At 43.7% G+C, this 24,253-nt stretch overlaps 1 protein-coding gene and 1 long non-coding RNA gene across 6 annotated transcripts in view; one reads left to right on the forward strand and one right to left on the reverse strand.

Moving 5' to 3' along the window:
• Positions 1 to 708: 708 nt before the first annotated feature.
• TNFSF10 (TNF superfamily member 10) lies at positions 709 to 12,257 on the reverse strand. Of its 5 annotated transcripts, none has more exons than XM_068145009.1 (6): positions 12,016 to 12,257; positions 10,422 to 10,604; positions 7,857 to 8,009; positions 6,116 to 6,158; positions 5,277 to 5,393; positions 709 to 3,992 (listed from the first exon to the last, which is right to left on the reverse strand). In XM_068145009.1, the coding sequence occupies exons 1-6, from the start codon at positions 12,139 to 12,141 to the stop codon at positions 3,550 to 3,552; spliced, it is 1,065 nt and encodes a 354-aa protein (XP_068001110.1). In that variant the 5' UTR covers positions 12,142 to 12,257; the 3' UTR covers positions 709 to 3,549. The 5 variants fall into 5 exon arrangements, with proteins under 5 accessions (XP_068001110.1, XP_068001109.1, XP_068001113.1 ...); XM_068145008.1 differs by having other exon boundaries at positions 709 to 3,995; XM_068145012.1 differs by lacking the exon at positions 10,422 to 10,604 and having other exon boundaries at positions 12,016 to 12,254.
• LOC137444395 (uncharacterized) overlaps positions 9,710 to 24,253 on the forward strand; it is a 15,934-nt gene continuing 1,390 nt past the window's right edge. Inside the window, exon 1 of the long non-coding RNA XR_010988140.1 lies at positions 9,710 to 9,797. This is a non-coding gene — a long non-coding RNA (uncharacterized lncRNA). The remainder of the gene's footprint in view (positions 9,798 to 24,253) is intronic.

A 24,253-nucleotide genomic window follows, 5' to 3' on the forward strand; every position in this document is an offset into this window, starting at 1 on the left:
CAACTACCTGAAAGGAAGTTGTAGCAAGGTGGGAGTCTTCCTCTTCTCACAACTAGTAGGACAAGAGAAAACAACCCCAAGTTGTGCCAAAGGAGGAAGTAGTTCTTAAAGAATTGTCAAGCCCAGGAACAGGCTGCCCAGGGAAATGGTGGAGTCCCCATCCCTAGAGGTATTTAAAAGATGCGTAGATATGGTGCTTAGTGACATGGTTTAGTGGTGGACTTAGTAGTGCTGGGCTAATGGTTGGGCCTGATGATCTTAAAGGTTTTTTCCAACCAAAACATTTTACAGCATTAGGGGATCTCCAGCTTACTTCTGCTTTACATCTTGGTAAATGGTCCATGTCCCCTTGTTGTCAACTGTCAGTGACATTTAATGATTGGAAAGAGTGATTTGCCATTGGAATGGGCTGCCCAGGGAGGTGGTGGAGTCACCATCCCTGGAAGTGTTTAAAAAGAGGCTGGATGAGGCACTTGGTGCCATGGTTTAGTTGATAAGATAGTGTTGGTGATAGGTTGGACTTGATGATCTTGAAGGTCTTTTCCAACCTGGTCTGGTCTGGTCTGGTCTGGTCTGGTCTATTCTATTCTATTCTATTCTATTCTATTCTATTCTATTCTATTCTATTCTAAACTGGTACCAATGTTAGAGATACTGTTTCCAACAGGGCTGTTGTTATGGAAGCCATCAGACGACACCAATAATCACTGCCAGACTAAGTAACTATTTACTAGAAATGTTTTTATACAAAATGCCTGTAGAAAAATCACAATATTTACATGTCCCCACAGCCTACATCCACAAATAAAAATCTGCTACATTTGTCATTCAACATAAAGTGAGATGAGAAGTAGGATTCAAGGTGCAAATGTACAAATAGAAGTTGTTGTAGCTTTCTGTCCGTTGGCCTCCAAAGGTGTTCTGTCTGATATTGCTTGACAATTTCCCCCCCACAAGACAGTATCTGGCAAGCCTGCTACTGGACTATTCAGAAATACAATGTGATTATTTGGTGTGATCCCTGATGCAATATGGTCTGCATCCACAGACCAAGAATATGTACATTTAGGTTAACAAAAAAAAAAAAAAGGAAAGTAATGCCAGGGAGCATTTCCTAAGTGACAGTGTGCATGGAATATATTGAGAGTTGAGGAGAGAACATAGAGCAAAACAATCTGTGTGTAGTAGTTTGTCTCAGCATCAACTGCATGTTTGTGGCACCCTTAAGGTTTCCTTCCAGTCCTTCCTAGCAGCCACAACCCCTGCCTGTTACCCAGAGTGGTTCTTAGCCACAGGGTTTCTGACACCAGTAAATCCCAAATCTTTTTTCACAGTTCAAAATACATTTTAACCTCCTAAAAAGAACATTTCCTAAAAACAAACAAACAACTTTTTAATATAATAAACTGTTAAACAAAAAAATCCTTTCAGACCTGTGCTGGGATGAAAAAGCCTGGTCTATGTGCAAGGAGAACTTACAGATGTCCCCAGTCTAGTAGACATCTGGATGTTCTCCCTAGCCCTACCTGGCAGGCAGAAAATTTTGGAATGAAATCTAGAAATCAGGAAGAAATAAGTAGCACTGTTTTCTGTTCTGCTGAAAACAGATGATCTGAGAATGAGGCAAACCAAAGTGTCCCAGTAATGATGAAAAATTTCCCATATTTGATTACCCATATTTGATCACAGGACATGTGAGGCTGCATCAGAGCAGCAAGCAGAAAGTTAACAGCAGTGCACTTCTTTGCCCAAACTGTCAAAAGGGAAAGGCGCTCCTGAAACTCTTCTCTTGCTGCCCTAACACAGGTATGGAAGTGAACCTGCTTTTCTGAATGACAAAACCAAGCCAGGTGCCTGTGTCCATTCATCTCCTCTTGTTGACAAGACAGGAAGGTGGATGATGTATGTGCACTCGGGAGGCCCCTGTGCAAGGGCTGGACTGTGACTTCATCACCAAACGTGGAGGTGAATGGGAAGGTTCCCACGGCAACCTTAGTGTATTCAAATACAGACAACCAGACCTGCTCCTGCCATCATTCTGTTGGCATAAAGTAAAATTTGCACAACAACTGTCTTCCTTTTCCTCCAATTTTCTTCCATTTTCACCTTCTTTCCCTCAGTTTTCTCTGAACTTGGGCAAAATTCATTCCTGGTGCAAACTGGCATCACCCCACTCTCAGTGTTACAGATGTGCTGATTTATGCTGCCTGACTTTTGCTGTGGATCTAGCCCACAGGGCTTACACTTGTAAATATTTTTTTCCTGTGTTGCTTTGGATATTTTGTTGCTTGCTGGGTTGTTTTTTTTTTAATTAGAAACCAGTTCTACTCAGAGTTAAGAAATCTAGCAGCCAGTTTAAAGAAAACCTATGGCATTAAAAAACAAAAAGATGAAAGTTGTCCACCCCTTCCCAAAACCGAAAATCAAAACAGCATTACTTCAGTATGCAGCTCCTGTGTAAGTACAGATGGTTGTGTCCACTTTCCTTAACATATTAAGTCATAGGGGTGTGTTATTCAGCATTACACCCTACCCAATGCAGGCCAGTACAAATAAACATGGAAGAGCCATGCCAGGCTTAACTTGTGGCAAATGTCTAACAGAATTCAATGTTTACAGAAAAACACTTTTTTTTGTTCTGGGGTTTTTTTTCCTGACTCAAGTACTTGCTGTCGACAAGTGTAACAGCAAGCACATTACTGAACCTATGGGAAGCCCAGTGAAATCTCTGCAGCACAGCACTTAAGTAAATAGGCACTATCATCATGTGCTGATCAAAACACTGATTGATCTCGAAACCTCTTTGGTGCCATTCCAGCAGCTGCTTTTCTGTACGATATCCAGATTAAGACAAATGTGTTTACTCAAGCCCCGATCCTGAAAAATGCTTAAGCACATATTTAATTTCAAGCATGTAAACAGCTGATTGAGTCAAGCTGTTGGGGTGCTTCAAATTAATTAGGTGCTTAAGTGCTTTGTTAGATGAGATGAAGATGTGCCGTTTGAGTTGCCGAGCCTTTCAACTTCTGACAAACTCAAAAAACTTCCAGAGCAATTCCATGGGCATCCAGGAAGCAGTTCTTGCAAAGGCTGCTTACAGGAGCCAAGATATTCGAGATGGGGTCCCAATAGAGACCATGAAAGGAATCTGATATTCAGTCTCAGCCTTGAGTAACCAGACCTGGAGGATCTTCTAACCCGCTTGCTGTGACTGAGCTGGTGTGGAGCATCTCTCTGGAGGTGGTGGTGAGCTCTTCTTACTTGGCTGGAGCTCTGGCCAAAAGTATCATCTGTGGCACGTGAAATCCTCACACATCCCCAGCCTGGCTGGGCAGCAAGCCATGGTGCCCGTGCCTGAATAAAGCATCACCATCCAAGCTGCAGCCAGCTTCTGCTGGTGGAAGAGCAGTTTGCAGAGTCAGGCCTCGTGCTGAGAAAGGGGAGTCTGCTATTGCTGGTATTGCTACAGCTTCTCCTTATCAGCCCCGATTTGAAAGAGTTTTAAGATGGTTCTGACTAGGAAAACTGTCTTCTTATGGCTCCAACCTTTTAACCAATCATAAAGGCTCCAAAAAAACTTGCTTCTTTGTCCATGTCAACTATGTCACTGTTACTGACAGAGACAAAAACCCTGTCCTCTCTTTTCAGCTGAAAGACACCGCCTTGGTAAATGGAGTAAAGTCCATATTCCGCCTTTTTGGACCAGCAGCTTGTTCTTGCACTTTTCATGAGCAAAATGGGCTCTGGGTAATTAGTCAGTTTGTAAACATACTGGACAAGCTGCTTGGGGTTCCTGATTTGTACCAACAAATCAGAATCCTCGTCCTCGTTTTCACGGAAACGAAAATAGGTTTGTGAGTAGATGTAATAAAAGCCCGTCTGGGGTATCACCAACTCGCCATTCCTCAGCTCCACGTTGTAAAGGAAAGAGTGGCCCTTCCTTGATTCCCAGTTGCTTATTTTGTGTCCATTGCCTCTTCTGGGCAAGGAATCTACTTGGGGGGGGGGAAAAAGAGAGACAGTATGTTAAATTAAAAGCCAAGGAGTGAAGCCAGGAGTCTGCTAGTTGGAGCAGTCATAGAATCATAGAATCAATAAGGTTGGAAAAGGCCTCAAAGATGATCAAGTCCAACCTGTCACCCAACACCTCATGACTACTAAACCATGGCTTCAAGTGCCACCTCCAATCCCTTTTTGAACACCTCCAGGGATGGTGACTCCACCACCTCCCTGGGCAGCCCATTCCAATGGCTAACAACTCTCTCTGCGAAGAACTTTCTCCTCACCTCCAGCCTAAACCTCCCCTGGCACAGCTTGAGGTTGTGTCCTCTTATTCTGGTGCTGGTTGCCTGGGAGAAGAGACCAACCCCACCTGTCTACAACCTCCCTTCAGGTAGTTATAGAGAGCAGTAAGGTCTCCCCTGATCCTCCTCTTCTCCAGGCTAAACAACCCCAGCTCCCTCAGCCTCTCCTCACAGGGCTTGTGCTCAAGGCCTCTCACCAGCCTCGTTGCCCTTCTCTGGACACATTCAAGTGTCTCAATGTCCTTCTTAAATTGAGCGGCCCAGAACTGGACACAGTACTCAAGGTGTGGCCTAACCAGTGCTGAGTACAGTCCTTTCTAGCAGCTGGGGAGTCTGAGTTTTAATAACAAAGTGAGGAAACCTGCTCAGCCCAGAGGCTCTTCAGGTCCATTCTCAAAGCAACCTGAAGGTCTAGGAGTGAGCTGTTTAGCTCTACATGGGAATTCATGTGAACTACCTTTGTTTTTAAGCTTTGTGCTCCCAAATGAAGAGAAAAATCACCATATCATTCCTTTGTAACTAAATTTAAGTAGTCTTTTGTGTCTGATAACCCTTCAAATCTGGAGCAACCCTCCCAAGGCTTTCATTAATGTGGCCTGAATGTCAACTCTCTCCTCTCTGTCTCGTATTTCTAATAAGTCTGTCACCATTGCAGCTGGGACTCACACAACTTAAGAGAAGGAAATTAAAGGAAAGAAAAGAGGGAAACTTAACATTAGGAAGAAGGATATTTATTCTTTTCCCCAAATGAAGGTTCCAGAAGAAAAGTTAGAGAGGTATCCAGAGGGAATGGTCTGTCTCCCTGTTCTGTGAGAATTGGCTGCAAAAAAACAGTGTCTGGGATGCTTTTTTTTATGATTTGTTTCTTACTCTTAGGAAAATGCAAGTATTAAAGAGAGTATATAAGCACGAGGCTAGCAACAAGAGAGTAATTTCTGTGATCTTTAACTGTTTTTAAAGGTTTTTCCTTACTGCGTGGGGCTGGGGAATTCTTCCTATTGCTGTTGCCTGTCAGATGCGCTGCGATCCTGTTGATGGGAGTACGTGGCTGCTGCCCCTCACTCTGTGACAGAGTCAGAGCTCTTTCAGCTGAGGAAAGACCAGAAAAGAAACCTCACATTAGAAGCAAGGATGTACTAAAGCACATCTGTCCCACCTGGCCTGATTTTAAGGAGCAGGTATGCCACTTTTAACTAAATCATAGACTGAATGCTGTGTATGTTAGCTAATAAGGCTCAAATGTCTCTTTCAATCTTGCTTTCCTTAGAAAGCTTTTATATACCTATTTGTTCTCCTTCTCCCATCCCAAAACTGCCACCAGACAACTTAAAATAACCCACAGTACCATACTCTCACATTCATGATCAGTAAGCATCCTTTCAGTATTCATCATTTTTACTCTGAATTTCCACTTGGAGGTCATAATGCTCAATGTGTTTAGAGCTGCATGAGCTTCAGCAGAAGCTTTAGAGCTGCATGAGCTTCAGCAGAGCTATTCTTTAACTGATTGATGTGCACGGCAGTTCAGTGCTGCTTGCTCCCAGCAGAGCAGACTGTTTAAATGGAACTGGGGTCTAGAAACTGAATCCTCAACATCCACCTTGGTTACCTTGCTCTAAAACCACTCCACCATATTTTTTGCTGCTGAAAGTTTGCCTTCCAGTAATAAGCAATCATTTTTTGATGACTTGCTGCCAGTACAAGATCTTAGTCAGTGACTTCTGCACTTTAAAATACATTCCTTCAGTCATTACACATCAGGTGCCACTAGCAGCTCCTTTTTTTTCCAGTTAATAAAATTATTATTATACCATTGACTGCAGATATGTTTTCCTTGTAGCTTCTTGACATCATCTGCCAACAAACACAGAGAAAATGAATTAGTATGTCAGCAAAAACTGATGTAATAATGTATTTCTGCATTTACATCCTTTATGTAATGAAATGCAAGGGGAAACACTGAGAGCTCAACCACTTGGGCTTTAAGGTGGTTTTAAAATTTTACTTTCATCTTTTTCTCAAGTAAGAAGAGACATACTGTACAAGCATCGGCCTCCCCTCACAGAATACTTGGCAGGCTGCACTTCTGTAGGACCTCAGCTCTGAGAAATGCAATTTCATTTATTTTTATACCTCTACCTATCTCTCCCCCTAAGTTTCTAAACCAGCATATCTTACTTTGTGCATTCCCCTTCTTAATAACTATTTACTGATTGCTGAAAGGAACAACTTTGGTTACTGGTGGAGGCACAGCTGCAGCACGTAGATGATGCATTTCCAGATGGTTTACCTGGATGACTAACACAGGCCCTGTATTGCCACTTACGGATGGGTTCTGCCCTGCCACTTTTCATTCTCTTTATCCATCCATCTCTCTATCCATCCATCAATCTATCTAACCACCTACCTATCTATATACCTACCTATTTACCCATTACCACTATAATAATCATTATTGCTATTATTACCATTAATATTGTTATTACTATCACCACCATTATTTTGATAATCATTACCTAAGCTATCTTTTTTGGTTTTTTATGCAGTCATGATATCTACTAAATAAATCAGTGTTTTCTCTATGCAGAAGTTCAGGGACTTCTACACCAAAGGAGTTGAGATCTATGAATGTAAACACGGGGACTATTTTGTGCTGCAAGGTTTGCCAGGTAAGTTTCAGCCAGAAGTGAATTTTTATGGGTGAGCTTTTTTTACATGCTGGAGATGGGATTTTGATAACCATTCCAGAGGATTTCAGCCTTTCTGATTTTTCAGCCAGGCTTATTGTCTTCTCTGTAGCCAAAATTATATATATTGTGTGTAAGTCATACAGAAGACAATGTTCTCTGAATGCTGAGGTGGGAAGGTGCTACACCCAATACCATGTGCTCACTCACTCTTTCCTCCCCTCCACAGCTCATGAATAAGCCACTCCTTGGGTACCTTTCTACCCCTCCCCATGCTCTATTTCAGCTCATTTTCTCAAGCTGGTCTGTATGGTCAGGTAGAAAACAAACTCAAGTCAAACACTTCTACCCTGTGGTATTTCAGACAAGACAACCTATCCCTGAAATTTGCTAGATAAAAACTGGTTGTGTTTGCTTTGTTTCCTGAACATAGTGAAACCAGTTAGGGGCTTTTTTGCTTCAGTGCAAGCACTGTGCAGCTGAAACTGTGGTGTGATAGTTTCAGGCTGTGCCTTTAAGAAAGATAGCTGCAAATTCTCTAGCTGAATAGTTGGGTGTAAAAAGGAAAACAAGAAAGATAATTGTAAATACTTGTATAATACTGTAAATACTGTATGTTCTTGTGCATATTCTTTGCATCCCATTATTGCTTGTAAAATACAGCTTTCCATTTTGCTTCCCAGACTGCATTCAGCCAAGCTTTTGTTTGATGTGGGTGGGTTAAACCATCACATGGGGCTTGCCTATAGCTTTGCAATAAAACAATACCAGAGCCCACCCCACCACCCCTTGATTCTGCTCTTAGGATTCTCTGAATTGTAGTATCACCGAGCACACCGTGTCAAGCATCTCAGTTCCCAAATACCTTTTTAATTAACTTTCCCAGGTGCCACTTCACTTGCCAGCAGGGATCAGCCGCTCTGTCTTCACTTTCAATTAGATCCAAGTTTTGGATGAAATTTCCCATTTCCTCCCCGGTGAGACAAGCAATGCCGCTCTTGGAGTATGTGTCCCGGAGCTGCAGCAGAAGGGAAAGCCAGGATTGGTCACCTGTGATGTGCTTGCAGGTGTTCAGCTGTGGTATGTATGTCACTAAATCCACTACACTTAGGAGCATGCTTTCTTCTCTTGTAAAGCATTTGTTAGCATGGTGCAAGTTATGACTGCATAGAGAATGGAGGTGTTCAGAAAAGAAATGGACTTGAAGCCATGGTTTAGTTAGTCATGAGGCATTCGGTATTAGGTTGGACTTGATGATCTCTGAGGTCTTTTCCAACCTTATTGATTCTATGATTCTATGAATGCAAATAATTCATCCTGATTTTACATAATTATTTAATTATGATAGGAAAATATACTTACATTGTCTCCATGGCCATAGATCTGGTATCTGGCACTCAACTAAGTAAGCTTTGTGAAAATTTAACACCCACATCACTTGTGTTGTGAATTCTTCAGTGGCTCTAGTTGTGCATGAAAAACATTACTTTGGCACAAGTGATTTTTCTTCACAAATCATTGAGGATGAAATCAAATACCAAACCTTAAAAGTAGCTTTCATTCTGCCTTTTCAAGTGAAACCAGGCTTTTGCTGGTATACATTTCTACTACATCCTCCCCATATCCATTTTGGCATCTCTGTAACTGTGTTTGACCTAACAGTCCACAACAAAGTCCTGACAACAGGAATTACAGAATTTGGGTCCTAATGTTGAATGCTTGTGACATGGACTTCTCTCTAGTCACAGAGAAAGCACATTTTCTTTCTGATTAATCAGTTTGAATGAATGGCAGAGCTCCCACTGGTTCCAAGGGGATCTGACTGGGAGAGTTAATATCAGAGCGGAAAGCTCTTCCCAAGTGACACTCCCAACTCCAGCTGGCGCTGTGGTTTCACGTATAGCTCAAAACCTGCTGCCTCCAGCAGCAAATGCCAGCAGAGATCAGCTCCTGCCTGCTCTGGACTCAGTGGCTGCTGCATCAGCTTTATATCGGTAAGGCTTGTGCCGACAAATTACTACAAGAACTTGTAAGATACAACAGTCAGCAACAAAGCTCTCAGATGGACTTCTGGTTAACATTTAAACTTCACTCTTCTCATGTTAAAGAGGCGTGGTTTTGTTCGCCAAACAGGTATGTTTATCTTCAAGTGCCATTTCAGCTTCCTTGGGACTGGGGTATTGAAAACAACAAATGGAAGTTGCTTGTTAGAAAGCAAAGATGTTTAGGAAGAGATTTCCCACTCCAGGAACAGAATTTTGTTCCCCTGTCCTGCCAGTCCTACCAGGCTGAACAACACCTTCAGCTTTCAGCAGCAGACTACTGAGCTTCATGTACTACCTGAAGTTAATTTGGTGAAATAGGGCCACCACTACAAGTGCTTGTGAATCGTTCTGAGTCTTTGCTGAGGAGTACAGTGATCCTCTTAAATCAGAGTTTTTGTTTCAAGAACTCACTTGAAATAATTAAGAGTTTATTAAGGTAAACCCACACTTAAAACTAAGGGCTCTGACAGATTTAACTATACTGCCTTCTCTAACAAAGAAGAGTTTGATGAGTCTAAAGAAAGAATGATGAAAGCAAATGAACAGCTGAGATGTCTCCACTTATTCTCTTACTAGATCTGCAAGAGCCCACCTCTGAGCTTCTCCCTCTAGCCTGGAAGCAAATAATTCTGCACTTCTGTTTTTCCTTATCACAGAATCACAGAATGTAAGAGGTTGGAAGGGACCTCCAGAGATCATTAAGTCCAACCGCCTTGCCAAAGCAGGATCACCTAGGGTAAACCACACAGGAATGTATCCAGGTGAGTTTTAAAAGTCTCCAGAGAAGGAGACTCCACAACCTCCCTGGGCAGCTGCATACTTTTTGCCTCAAAGCGTTTTACCATCCTGGGAACAGTATTTGCATGCATTCTGAACTCCCCAGGGAGTGTAACCTTGTGGCAGCACCCGAGGGTACTGAAGGATTGGCGTTTCTCTTTTAGGGGTTTAGAAAGTTGGTCACTGATGGGTTGTTAGCCTTAGTGAAATGAGGTTTATCTGTAGTGCTGGCATCTTTGAAGACCCAAGTCTTCAAAGATTTTGTAAAGCTTCTCCCCTATTCTAGGAGTGGTGTGTAGACTAAGTTTTCAAAATAGAAGGAAGTCTGAGAATATTTTCTTTTCAGCCCTGTATCCTGAAGCATAATGAACTTTATTGTGCTTGTGTCTCAGCACTTCCTCCCACAGCAAAACCATTAAACAAATGGTTATATTTATACTGCTGGTCAGATTACTACAGATGCAGAAAGAAACTGTTAGCGAAACATTCTTCTTTATGTAAGGACAAAAATATCTGTGGTCTGTGCAGCCACAGGTGAACCTGTAGAAATGTTGATGCTGTGAACAACAAAAGGAAGAAAAATGGGCAGACAAGAAATTGCAGTTTACCTTTTGAGACTTATTCCACGTGCACCATGCACACACGGGGCAGGAGACTGTGTTTCTAGATAAGCTTCTTCCTTGTTTGTTGTGCAACAGATGGCACATGCAAGTGTGTGTCCTTAGGTACACCCTCCAGAGCCAGCAGCCTTGTTTTGTAGCCCAGCACAACTCCAGTGTAGGCAGATCTAGCTTTTCACACCAAATGCAGGCTGGTTACTCTTCAGAAGGAGTGATTATTATTTTGGGCAAGTATTATTAGATGTGGTTGTGTCCCAGGTGTATATTTTTGAATAAAAGAAAGAGGAAGATAAGTGTGGTTACAAATTACTCAGACTGGCAAGCTCATTAGCCAAGGACTCTGAACGGTAGGCATGAAGAGATCAGAATGAATTTATCTATTTTTCTTCTTCATTGTCAGAATTGTTACCTGATTTCATAAAACCACACACTTCTGTGACTCCTCCATTTCACCAAATATAGGGCAGCCACAGCTACAAACTTTGCAGAGAAAGCTGGTTTATGCATTTCCAAAGTGTGAGCATTGGCTCACGTTGTAGAATACTGCATACCCTTTAACATTGGGCTTCACAGAGGACTCGGACAGCTCAGAAGCCACTACCCATTAAATTTTGTGTGGTCTAAATGCACAGGTAACACAGTATTTTACAGGTAAGTAACATTTCACATTTATGCAATGATTTCTGAAGCTGTGTAATTGTAGCACACTCACCTACACTTAGCTTTATGTTTCTGCCAGGGAAAGCAAATTACTGGTAAACAACTACAGCGGAATAGGTTTGGTCAAGACACACAGGCAAACCCCGTGTACTAAGGGTCAGTGGAAAGCAGGACCACACACATTAAGGTTCATGAAAATATCAGCTAAATGTCATTTTCTTGCAATGCAAATAGTATTTTGCAGAAAAAGGAAAGGGTTAAGCAGCTTCTCGCAGGCTTGAAGGAAACCAAAGCATCCAGACTATACAACGGGTATTTTACAAGTAGTTCTGAGGAATCCAGTAGTGTTTGTGTCTGGGTGAAGCTCCTTTGGGATTAGTCATTGTCTTAAAAGTATGTATTTTCCTAGAGAGGGCATTTAAAAGGCACCTCAGTTTTTCCCGGTCTTTTTTTCCCCTTGTCTACATCACCATCGAGCTGGCAGAGCTCTGCTGCTGGTGTTGTTTCTGCAGTGCTGCTGAGGCACTACAATATGCTGAGACGGCAAGTTTGGCCCTCTAATAAACAGCACGTTTTGCCACATCTCTGCAAAAATGCTTAACTTTAAAAAAAGGCAAAAACTTGGTGAATGCTCTTGCCTTGAACCCTGTCCCCGGCATGGATCCCCTCGGCCCAAGGCCGTCCCGAACAAAGGAGCGGGCACACAGCGCTAAATCCTTTGTCTGCAGAGCGCCGGGAGCCGCAGCTCTCCTCCCAAACACTCTTCAGGAGCTGCCCCCAGCTCCGCTCGCCTCGCAAACCTGCAGCCGCTTCTGCACGGGGCAAAACACTCCGCTTTCCGTCCGCCCTTCCTTTTCTTGGCCGTAAAAAGCAACAAAGGGAGAGAGCGAGGTCCCGCCACGGCTGCCTGCCCCCCACCAACCTGTCTCAGTTCGTTGGTGAAGTAGAGGAAGGTGACGGCCACGCAGACGGACTGCAGGAGCACGGCGGCGACGAGCACAAGCCCGCAGGTCACCGCGGGGCTGGGACCGGCGGCGGGCAGCATCATAGCCGGACAGGCCTGCGCTGCTCGCTCGGGAGGCTAGTCCCTCCGGCGGGGGGGCCGGGATGGGGGCTCAAGGCCGGGCCGGGATGCGGGCTCACCCGCTGCTGTCCCGCTGCTTAGTACGCTCTCTGGCACCCCGTCCGCCGCACTCCCCGCCCCGGCTGCCCGCCCCCCGGCAGTTCCAGCCCCGCAGCCAACTGAGGGAGCGGAGCGGGCGGGACTCGGCCTCCCCCCCGGCCCGCCCCGTCTGGTCCCGCTGAGCCGGGCTGGGAGCTGTGAGTCCTATCGGGATATCCAGCCACTATCCCGACATACAGCTCCTCCAGCCCCGACGAGGGGGGGTTGTGTCTCAGCCGTCCCATTGCTTGGTATTTCTGAGTCATCGCCACTGAGGAATAGTAGAAGGAATAGTGGAAATAGGGTTTCGTTTGTTGTTTGTTTGTTTTATAAGATAGTAAGGTGCTGCTTAAGAGTAAGGAGAGACCCAGAGTTTCCTGTTTCCAAGCTCTTGTACTTTTCCACAGCTTCTCTTGGACAGATGGTTCATCACAGAAAAGTGCCTGTGGGCTGATGACATGGACCTGTGGTGTGAGCTGCAGCCCAAGGTTGCCACTGCAACCCCTCAGCCAGGACTCCTTCTTCCCCTAGCCATAGAATCAGACTGATTTGGGTTGAAAAGGACCTTAAAGATCATCTCGTTCCAGCCTGTCTGCCATGGGCAGGGACAACTTCCACTAGACCAAGTTGCTCAAAGTCCCATGCAAGCTGGCCTTGAACACTTCCAAAAATGGAGCATCCACAACCTCTTTGGGCAACCTGTTTCACTGTCACATCACCCTCACACTGAAGATTTTCTTCCTAATATCTCATCTAATGATACCTACCCTCATTCAGTATAAAACCACTGACCCTCATGCTATCATTACACATCCTGACAGAGTCCTTCTTCATACTCCCTGTAGTTCCCCTTTAAGAACTGGAGGGTCACTATGAGGTTTCCTGGGAGCTTTCTCTGGGTTGAACAACCTCAGCTTTCTCAATCTGCCCTTCACAGGGTTGGTGCTTCAGCCTTCTCATCATCTTCATGGCCCTCCTGTGGACCTGCTCAAGCAGGTCCATGTCCTTCTTGTTCTGCGGGCCCCAAAGCTAGACACATGACAGTCTCATGTGTGGAGCAGAGGGGGAGAATCCCCTCCCTCAACTTGCTGGCTACACTTCTCTTGATGCAGCCCAGGATACAATTGGCTTTCTGGGCTGCAAGCACACATTTCTGGCTCAACAGGCTTAATGTCATGGTGCCTGAATGCCAGGTAGATGTTGAACTTTCTTTACCTGAAATTGCTTAGGGATTTGTTTAGGTTTCTTTGGTTGGTTTTCAAACCTTGCAAGCTCTTCTCCAAATTGTTGAGCCTAGAAAGAAGTCTTCCAAAGGCGTATGTATGACTTAAGAGGTGTCCATTGACTTTCATTGGGCTTTTGACACCTCAATTTTAGAAAGACTGTGAATTACAAGTAGTTCAGCATTATCTGCAGATGCTTTAAAATCAGCAGAGGTAGCACTGCTATGGTCTGCTGGCAGTGTAGCCATGGAAAATTGGGATTTCAGATCCAAGTGTAAGAGACCTGAGTTACTTCACTTTCACACTTGCTGCAGGGCAGTACGAAATTTTGTCTCCTGCTGAATATCCATAAACCTGAGTGCCAGGATGGAGGTTGGAGTTCTTGGTACAATTACAGGGGAAAATTGAAATGATGATCTCTCCATCTTTCCCTACTATTGAGAATGTCTTTAGAATCATAGAATTGAAGATGTAACTGCATGAGGTCTGTGGTGACAGATTGGACATGATGATCTTTGAGGGCTCTTCCAACCTTGGTGATTCTGTGATTGTATTCAACCATTTGCAGGAAAATATTTTTTTTCCCTTCCATTATAACATAACAAAATAATCCCCAAATCCCTGTTTAATGTGGCAGGAGGCAGTTTATTTATCTGGCTCTTTGTAGCAATCAGTGTGAGTGCCAGAACAGCTCAGATATGTGTAATTCCAACACATATGTCAGATGGGAAGGATTAATATTTCCTTGACTGTGAGCTCATTGTGCTCCTCCTATGATTTCTGAGCAAAGTAAATGTGACATTTTTGATCTCCTGCTTTGCAGTATCCCAACCTCTTTCTGAGCTGGGCTAGTGGGACTCTTGTTCATTTAATGCAAAGCAGCTTTCTGCATCAGCCTCAGAACTGGAGTTTACTGTAGATTTTTAACACATGTACAACAGGATTTTATAAAAAAATAATCTGCTTCTTACTTAGTTTATCATGGTTCATGAATTCCTAAGACAGAAATTTCATCCAAGGGAGCTTTGTGAAGAATCAATTGAAAGGTGGTAACTTGATTTGGAAGCAGATTCTGGCCTGCTGAAGAGAGTTTAGGAGAATTTTCATTCCAAATGTTGAGGGAGGTCCTTTCAGTGTTTCCTTTCAAAGAGAATAGAAACAAAAGTGAAAGGAAGCCCAGGGCACCACAGAGCACTCTTGTTGTTGTTCATGTGTGGGAGTCGATCTTTATCCTGTGTTTTCCCAAACTCTTCACAGATTTCTCCCCAGCTTGTGACTAATAACAGAAGTAGGTTTTTTTTTGTGGGCAAACATATCAATCCATGAAAGATATTTTTCAAGAGCTGGGTACTCAGGCTGTAGATGTCTACAAGGCATGATCCATGTCCCTCTAACTCATCAATTGAAATCCTACCTGGACCTGACTTAAGACTCTGATTCAGTACTTGTTTAGTTAGTGCCAGTGTTGTAAGGCAAAATACATGACGTTCATTTTGAAAAGAGCAACAAGGAAAACAAGGAGAGAAAAAAACACAACATTCAAATCCATGTCATCCAAAAGTGATCACACCACATTTCTTTCTGAAGTTTTAAGAGCTTAAAATTCATTGTGCAATGATAAAATATTCATGAGTTTCCATACCAAAACAGAATACTTAGAGTGAAACTCTGACCCTTTTCACCACTAAATACATCTCCAAATCTTTGCTGCTTTCAATGCCTACTTTTCTGCAGTCGATTTCTCTCTCCAGCCAGTGTAAACTTATACTGAAAAGGATTTGTTTCAAAGGTCCTGAGGGTGTAAAATTACTGTTTTGATGAAATTTTATCACAGTAAAACTGTGGGGTCATGACACCAGTGGGAGGGAAAGTTATTAGCGCCCACTTAAACAAAGCTGAGTTCTGTGCGTTTGTGTAGTGCTAGACCAAAGCAGCTCCCCAGCAAAACCTGATTCTTCCTGGCTCCTTCATCCTATTAGAGCTTACTCAGTGAACTGTTTAATTGGAGATAAACTTTAATCTGTCCTGTGGACTCAGGACCTGTGTTACTTAGGATGTCCAGGAAACACCTGGCAGTGTACCTGCTGTACTTCTCCCCCAGCAGTGTGACTAGCAGGAATGTTTAATGGATCTGAAGATGTGTGAAAAAAAAAAAAAAAGAGGGAATGGGGGAGTGTCTTGACGAGGTCCTTCCTTCTCATTTGTCACTGATTGTTGGGGTGTGTGTTTGTGATGAAGATATTTTCACACGTGTTTGTATGTACACTTACTTCTCCCAGCCATGCAGGTGGTTGTTATCACCACTCCTGTCACTGCCTGCCAGCCTCAGCACAGCAGGACTGTGCTCATTTCCCAAGTCAGATAAAACAGAGTTGACTTCCTGGTATATAGCAGTTCTCGACATCGATTTCACTGCTGAGCAGCGAAGGAGGTCATGTTTTTCATCACAGGTATCAAACCATGTAATTGTAGTGCTGTAGGATTTAACCATTCTGGAGAGGAAAGCAGCCACACAGCTGTGCTTTCTACCTCCTGGGAGCATGGCTTAAATTGAGCTTTTAGTCACCAGAGATGCTGTGACCACTTAGGCCTTCCTTCAGAAGCTAAAGCCTAACTTGGGTACCCAGTTTCCACAGGGAATGCTTTTGTTGGTTTGGGCTTTGCTACTCCACTCATTCATTCCTAGAATGAAGCCATGGGCTATCTGGCTGTAAGACACAACGCTGTGTCTGCTTTCCTCCCCAAAGGGAAGGGATAGTCTGTGCCTACCCCTGCGCCTTCTGGGCCACTGTCATGCTTAACTTCAGGGGCAGTGGGCATGGCCAGCCTCATTCCTCTGCAGCCTCTCAATTAAGGAGGCACAAAAATAATGAGTTGTGGCAGCCAGCACAGAGTGAACCTTGCACAGTGGTCTCCTTTTTGCCCATGTGCCAGACAGATCACATCTTGGCTCTTGAGGTCTGTTCGTTCCTTTGTGCAACAGTTTGTGAATGATGTGCCAGATTCAGACCTCATGTTTTGCTGTAAACCACTGCAAATTCATGAGTTAATCATGATTTATACAGTCATTGCATCAGAATGAGGAGCTGTTTATCAGTGCAGTGCCCTTTTTGCCCATGGTGTTACACAAACAACAACAGTCTGTCTGGCCCAAAATTCAGCTGTGAATTAGTTTATTCAGACTTGACATCTCTCTTTCAATGCCTCAAGCAGTGAATTTGATAAGTAGAGCAGGGGATAGATGTGCATACGCATGCCACACTCATTTCCAATAATGCTCTAGCATTAGCACTCTAGATCTAACTTTGGATCTCTCCATTTTAGCTGATTAAATACTTAACCTCTTGCCTGTTAATGTACTCTTACAGATTTTAAGCTTTTACATTACGTCAATTCTATAGGGGTGCTTCCAACAGTATAGTCTCCTTCATGAGCACTCCTCATCTTTAAGAGAATTAGTACTTCTTTAGCTTTCTACAAAAAGCTTGTGCTTAGAAAGCCAGGTCTGGAGTGGAACAGGAGCAGTGGCAGCAGTATTCTCCAGAGCTGTAGCCCTGCATCAGCCATGGGTTTAAGGTTTGCTCACAGTGTCCATAGAAACTCAATTCTTGTGCTACGCTGTCCTGGGCAACCATCGTGGTTGGTGAGGTTGCTGTGGCTTAACAAGTAGAGAGCACCTTACTGATGCTGAACTTGCCTGTGAGGTCTGGAAGAACTCCAGCTGTGAGCTGCACTACTGCTCTTCTGATGTTCAGCATCCAAGCCAACTGCCAGGGGTTGTCACCAGGCATGTCCAGGCAAAGCAGGTAGAGGTTACTCACCAAATCAGTGCAAATAGTTTCACTGGAGTGCCTTGGTCCACAATTCCTTGTCAGGTTTAAAAATGTTAACAGGTTCTATGTCAGTGTTTCCATCCTTATTTCTAGTGCTGCAACTCAGAATTTGGTGGGAAAAGTCTTGCACCTCAAAATTTCTGTTTGTCTTAGAATGAAAGATTTTGGTTAACGAAAAATTTCAAAAGCTTCTTTTTTTGTTTTGTTTGGGTTTGGGTTTTTTAATAGTTGAAATTTCTTTATCATTAAAATAGGACATACATCCAATGTGAGGGCTGCACTTTATTGTATGCCCCTCAAGATCACTAAGGTAGAAGCAACTCACCTCAGCTGCAGATCCTAGGGGTGGATCTTGCCAGGCATTTCTTACCGTATTACTTGACCAGACTTGTGTGAAGCACTGGATGATGCTAAGGCTGTCTTACTAAGAGAGAGAATGGGATGTTTTCAGCTGCTTTAAACTCTTTCCCTATGTTATATCAACAAAGTGATAATGTTGAAATAGGTTCATTGCAACCCAAGCTCCAGGGGGAAAGCTGGGAGGAAATCCATAACACACATAGGTGCCTCTGCAACATTTCAACAAGAGGAAGAATTGTCCCTGGCACATAGCAAAACCTTGCTAAGCAATCAGCTTAAGCCTTGAAGCATGAAATTTTATTATCTTTGCCATAGGTGAGTGCTCCTAACCTCCACTGAAAATGGAAGATAGTTTTTTCCTTACTAGGGTGCTAGCTGTGTATGCAAAGAAGTGACATTTTTGAGGCTTTTTCATGTACAGCATCAATCACATACCTCTAGGTCTTTGGCTGGGCTAGTTTCCCTCTGGGACAGATCAAAATCAATAACAAGGCTGTAGGTAGAGAGCTGAATGAGATTTCTTCTTCCTCTGAGGGGACCTGCCACTTGCTCTCCTTCATGCTGCTGGCATAGTGGCCAGGGCTCCCACTCAGCTGTGTTCTCCCAACTCACAACGAAATGCTGTGGGTGCAGAGAAAATGGGAAGAAGCAGCTGGGGATGAGTTTTACTTGCATGAATCCCCATCCCTGTTCCTGTAACTAGTGAACAATGGCTAATGGTTTGGACCATGTATTGTGTGATATTAATTGGATGGACTGTTTTCTCCCCTGTAATTGAAAAAACATGAAGTTAAATTCTCGGCTCTGTCCAGCAGAATCTCTTTTCCTGCAGTCTTGGCTTGGTCTACACCATACTGAATCCATATTGAGTATGTGTGGGTTTGGTTTTCTACTTGTACCAGCACAGCTATCATGAGGATACACTAAGGAAAGTGGGAAGTAAGTTTGTATTTGCATCTCCTTGACTAAGCATCTACAGCAGGAGCACTATGTCATATTAAGGTGACACCCACTGCTGTGTGTGTATTTTCTGGGTGTGTTCACTCTCTGTCTTACTGCTGTGGAGGCCTGGGGACTGCTTGCTGGCTGCTTTGCTCTGGAGACTGATTTTGGTACAGGCAAAGAGGACACTGCAGAGCCTGGACATAGGCACTGGGAACTATTGTGGACTGCTCTGATCCGTGGCATGTGGATCTGGCTCCAGGATGCTTGCTGAAGTGCTGCATGCTTTAGTCTAGTTACTAATTGTAAGGCACAAAAGTTGTTCTAGCATTTCTTTTCTGCCTTTTGGAAGGCTTCATGCTACTTGCTAGAAAGACTTACCTGGTCAGTCTTTCCTGTTGTGTGATTGGTATAAAAATAAGTAATAACAAGGAGAGAATGTAGCCACAAATATGGCCCTGAGCGCGGGACATAGAGAACTTTCTGGGAGTGGGATGTAGTCGCTCTCACTGGGGAAATGCTTTTAAATCCTTCAGTGTGATGCTACCTGCACTATCTTAAGTGTGGTTCTTTTCAGATTCACAGCTGTGAGTTCAGGGGGTCTGAGAGAGCTCAGGGACTACCCAGGTGAGTCATAGCTAGACATGGCTGCCCAGAGCTTAAGAGGGAAACTTCAGATGCTGGTGAGCAGGAAATATGGCAGTGAAGTCAGTGCGAAACTGGCAGAACTTGAATTACTTGTGCAGATTGGTGTGTTATCAATTAGCTGAAGTGAGGCTGAAAGGAAATATTGGCCTCAGTGACTATGCCAATGTTATGACAGTGGTGCTAAAAAATACACTTCTGTGTTATAGAAGGTATTGCATAAATGTTCTGCAAGTATCATAATGTAGTTGGAGAATTACCTTTTTGTGTACCTGGATCTTCAGTGGTCAGTTTGTATTTTTAGTAACACAAGCAGCAAAGCCATTTTCTTTCTGCCCTGAAAAATGGCTCATTATCTAGTGGGGAGCAAAAGTTCCCTGTAGCTACTGTCATACAGAATAATAAACCAGCTGTGTGCTCAGATTGCCACAGGGATGGAGCCTGGCTTGGCCTGGTGTATTTACAAATGGCCAGTTTTGTCAGGTGCAAGGTGTTTTCTCAGGCTGGCACAGGACTGAAACTCAATAAGCAGAAAGGACTTGAGGAAGAATAGAAAGTGAAGCTGTCTCTTGAGTCAATATGCCTTTTAGTTTCATCATTCCTACTCCAGAGTTGTGTAATATTTGACTGGAAAAACATTCATAACAGTATTTAACTGAAAGCAAACTGCAGTGTACTTGATGGAGCTGCAGTCTGTTGACTCTCAGGGCTTAAGTTTTCCGCTTTTTCTCACTCAGATTTTTCAAGTTAAACTCAAGCTGACACCAGTTTGCAAAACAAGAAGTTAAGTGTCTGGGAATAAAACCCATATAACAAATGCTTTGCCAGGCTCTTCAAAGCAGGATTTCCTTATTTACTTTGGAAGGAAGCTGCAAAAGATTCCTGACAATAAAGAGGTAATTTAAAAAATCTTAGAGCGGATAATGCAGCATTCTTTAAAAAGAACAAAAATCAGTGCTTTAGAGCTTGACAATGGCAGTAATTGCTATACTCGACCCAGGACCTGGTTCTGGGCATCCCACAGCACTTGTCTTTTTCTCATTACTTTTTAGCTAGCACTGAGATGTGAGTTAATACAGGAGAGGTCCACTCAGTGAGCCCTTGGAGACTTTTTTTGTATCTGAGCGAACAAAACATTCCAAAGTTGTGTATTCATCTTGGCTTGGGCATTACTCTGATTTGTCTGAGTGCTCCAACAGTATCAGCAGATTAACTACTACTCTGGTCACAGAGAGTTGTTATGTCATTTATTAACTAGAAGGTTTATTCAGGCAAATAAAGTCAATCTGAAAACAAAGTGGAAGATGTCAACGCTTTCACAGAGGTGCCTTGAGCCTTATCAAAGTCTCATCCTTCTTTATTCCTAGCTGTCTCCTCAGACCAATGTGTACAGGATTCAGGAGACCCTATAATTTCAGGTGGTGCTTCCAAGTGGATTTTTAGGATTGTTGAGTCTTTCTAGAGCTAGAAACAAAAGTTCCCCAGATGCTACCCTCACCTGGGCATGGTGTGTGAGTCAGAGAAAGGAGGCATGACTAGGTTGTACAATAGGAGGGAGAGGCTATGAGAGGTAACATGTAGGGTGTATGCAAGGATCCTGCAGTGGGTAGGGCCTGGAGACTTTGCATGTTACCTCCACGTCTGCAGAGGAGCCATCAAGCCTTGTAAGCCCCCCAGACTCCTGCACACTTGCTTGGTTTACCAAGGTTTAACTTTGCAGCCAGGGCAGCAGCAGTGACTGGCCAGTCCTTCCTATGCTGGGCTGGAGCTGACTAGGACTGTCAGTGGGGCCACTGTGCAAAGACAGATCACAGAAGAAGGTAGAAACTGTGTTTTAGAAGGTTCATGCTGATTCTAGGTGTTCTGGGAGCGGTTTCACAGCAGGGACACAAAGCCATTGCAGAGAGACAGCTGAAAATCATCTCAAACTGCTTAAGGACAGCAACGATAGGGAAGAAACACTTATAACAGTTTTTCTGCCAAAGAAAATGTTCATATGATGACATAATCTTGAGAAAGTTGACTTCTTTTAAGGCCCAGCTCCTAGACTTTATAAAGGTTCTTAGATGTCATAAGGAAGAGAAAAAAAACCCAGTCTTTCAGATTTTACAGTGAAGGAGTTATAGCAAAGGCATGTCCTGGAGGCTCAGACACAAACCCAGATATTAAAAGAATCCAGACTTGCCTGTGAAATCTTTCACAATAGTAAATCCATTTCAAAACTTTTTCTTGATGAGTGTTGAAAACTTGTTTTGGCTGAATCAGTGCATGAGTTGCCACGGAGAAGGCTGTGCAGGATGTTTGTGTCATTAAAGATACATGGACGTACACAAGTAGGGAGCAGCACAGATATTGAAGTCTGTGTTGCATGTCAGTGCTACATGACTGGGTAAAATGCTTCATTTCCTTATTCTCCTGGATAATTTTGTATTGTGGGTCTGTACTGGTTAAGCTTGTTGAGGATTTGTGGGGTTGGGGATCAGAAAAGAATTGGAAATGTTGCACCAGAATAACTCCTGTAACTGGAGTTCTTTTTGGTGTGTGTGGGGCAGTGTAGAGAATGCCTGATCTTGACATGAATGTGTGGTTGGGAACCCTGGTGTGTGCTGTGGTCACCCTGAGCCATCACATTGCAACAGCAGTGCTGATGCCTTGGGACAATATCAAAGGGATTATTCTTCCCTGTCTGCTGGCAGACCTGGCCCAGGGGCTGTCCTGTGGAAACCCAGCTACACTGGCTGAACACAGAAGAGTTGTAAAACCCACACTTTATACATCTGCTATCTGCAATTTTGTTCAGATCATCCAGTTATCTCAAAACAATCCACAGCTCTCACCCCCATCAGAAGGTACATGCATCCTTCCCACAAGGGCACAGAACCAGTGCCTAGTCTGGGATAGAATTGTCCCTTCTATACCTCCTGCTAGATTTCCTCAGCATGTAATATTTGGGATCTCTGGTAGGAGATTAAGAGCTCAGGTTGTGGGGCTGGGTCCCAACATCAGCTCACCATGTAGCAGAATCACAGAATGTTAGGGGTTGGGAGGGACCTTCAGAGATCATCAAGTGGATCCCCCTGCCAAAGCAGGACCACTCAGGGGAGGCTTCACAGGAATGCATCCAGGCAGGTCATGAAAGTCTCCAGAGGAGGAGACTCCACAACCTCTCTGGGCAGCCTGTGTCACCCTTACCATAAAGAAGATTCTCCTTATGTTGAGAGAGAACTTCCTGTGTTCCAGCTTGTACCTGTGGTTCCTTGTCCTATCAGTGGTCACCACTGAAAAGAGCCTGGCACCTTCATCTTGATACCCACCCCTCAGATATTTATAGAAGTTTGTAAGATCCCCCCTCAGCCTTCTCTTCTCAAGACTAAACCACCCCAGTTCAATCAATCTTTCAATATAGGAGAGATGCTTAAGTCCCACAAATATCCTTGCAGCTCTCTATTGGACTCTCTTCAGCAGACTACTGTCTCCCTTGAATTGTGGAGCCCAGGTGTGGTCTCACCAGATGTCTAATACAGAAGGATCCATAGTAGGTTCCCTGTTTAAGGCAGTGTGCACTTCCCAGTACCTGACAACAACCATAAAACCAGGCAAGACAGCTCCTGAGAGAAGATGAGCTACCAGTCAAGGGAAGCAGGCTTGTCTGTAAGATAACCTTGAGCTCATGAGCCTTGTCCTCTTATTCTAAAATCCCTTTTGCCACTGGCTCACTCTTAGTGTAAGAAAGGTGCCTCTACATGGGGAGCAGCCAAATAAAGTAGCTGGTAAGCCAGTAAAGTAGTTCTTCAGCACAGTTAGATTGTAAAACTACCTCCATGACTGACTTAATTAAAACAGCTACCTAGGGGCTTGCCTTGGCTTAAAATTCTGTGACTTTTGGAGGCAGCTGAACTTGATTTCCTTGGATTCTATGAGGCCAGTAATGTATTTGGGACAATTAGGTCTTTAATCACCTGGAGAAGAAATATCCCTCCATAATGGCACATCTCTCAGCAGAGAGCCATTCCCAGCACAGAGAGTATTCTGGTGGCAGGCAGTAGCACTGAAATGGAGAAATTGCATGCAAAAGGGAGTGACTCAAGGGCTTAATTCTAAAATGTGGACTTTGATGCTGGAAACGCAGGTTTTGTGAAAGAAACCCCCTAGGAAACAATGATGTGGCACCACAGAAATAACTGCTGCCTCTCAACCAGCTGCAGCTGGTGTCAGTGGTAGGGGCAAGATGTGATGATGGGATTGGATATGATACCCAGATATACAAAGCAAAAATGATGAATGCTGCTTATGAGACATTCAGCGTGGTGTTAGATGTGTCCACCCCTCCTTGGATTCAAAAAGACCTGCTTCTTGATCATTACCTTCTTTCTTCTGGATCCATGATCTTACTGCTTACTTTGGATCAACTCTGGTTCTCATCTGAGCCAGTGCAGCTCATTAATGCAGCAAAAAGACAGATAGTTATGTTCTAGGCCATCAAGGACTGGCTCAGTGAAGAGCCCAGCAAGCCTGGGCCAGTGCAAGGAGAGGTGGGAGACAGTGCTGGGGTGAGGATCTCTGGCTGTGAGAAGGGGTCAGCTGCCCAGCAAGCACCAGCCCTAGCTACTCCAGAGTCTTTTTGTCAGTGAATCTGGGTCATTTCCAGGTTCTGGTTTCATATAAATTGATACTTTTGAGGAAAAAAAGAAGAGTCAGTGAATGGCTTTCTAGTCACCCTTGTTACACATTTTTCTAGAGTCTTTCCAGGCTGCTGAAACTCACCCATCAGAAAAGTCTGCCTGCTGCTCACCTCTTGTGAAATACTCGTTTTGGAAAATAACTGCTAGTTATGAGGAACACAATGTTTATTTCCTTCAGAGCTTTTGGTTTGCTTTGCTTTCATTTTCTTTGTTTCCAGCAGTTTTTATGTTTAGCACTGCTTCTCCTTGAAGGAACCAGGAAATGAAACTTCAATTGAACCTACTTTCTGTTTCTGCAACCAGTTACATTTTG

This window comes from Melanerpes formicivorus, unplaced genomic scaffold (assembly GCF_026170545.1).
Source record: "Melanerpes formicivorus ecotype bairdi unplaced genomic scaffold, bMelFor1.0.p_v2 SCAF_12, whole genome shotgun sequence".
NCBI classification, from domain to species: domain Eukaryota; kingdom Metazoa; phylum Chordata; class Aves; order Piciformes; family Picidae; genus Melanerpes; species Melanerpes formicivorus.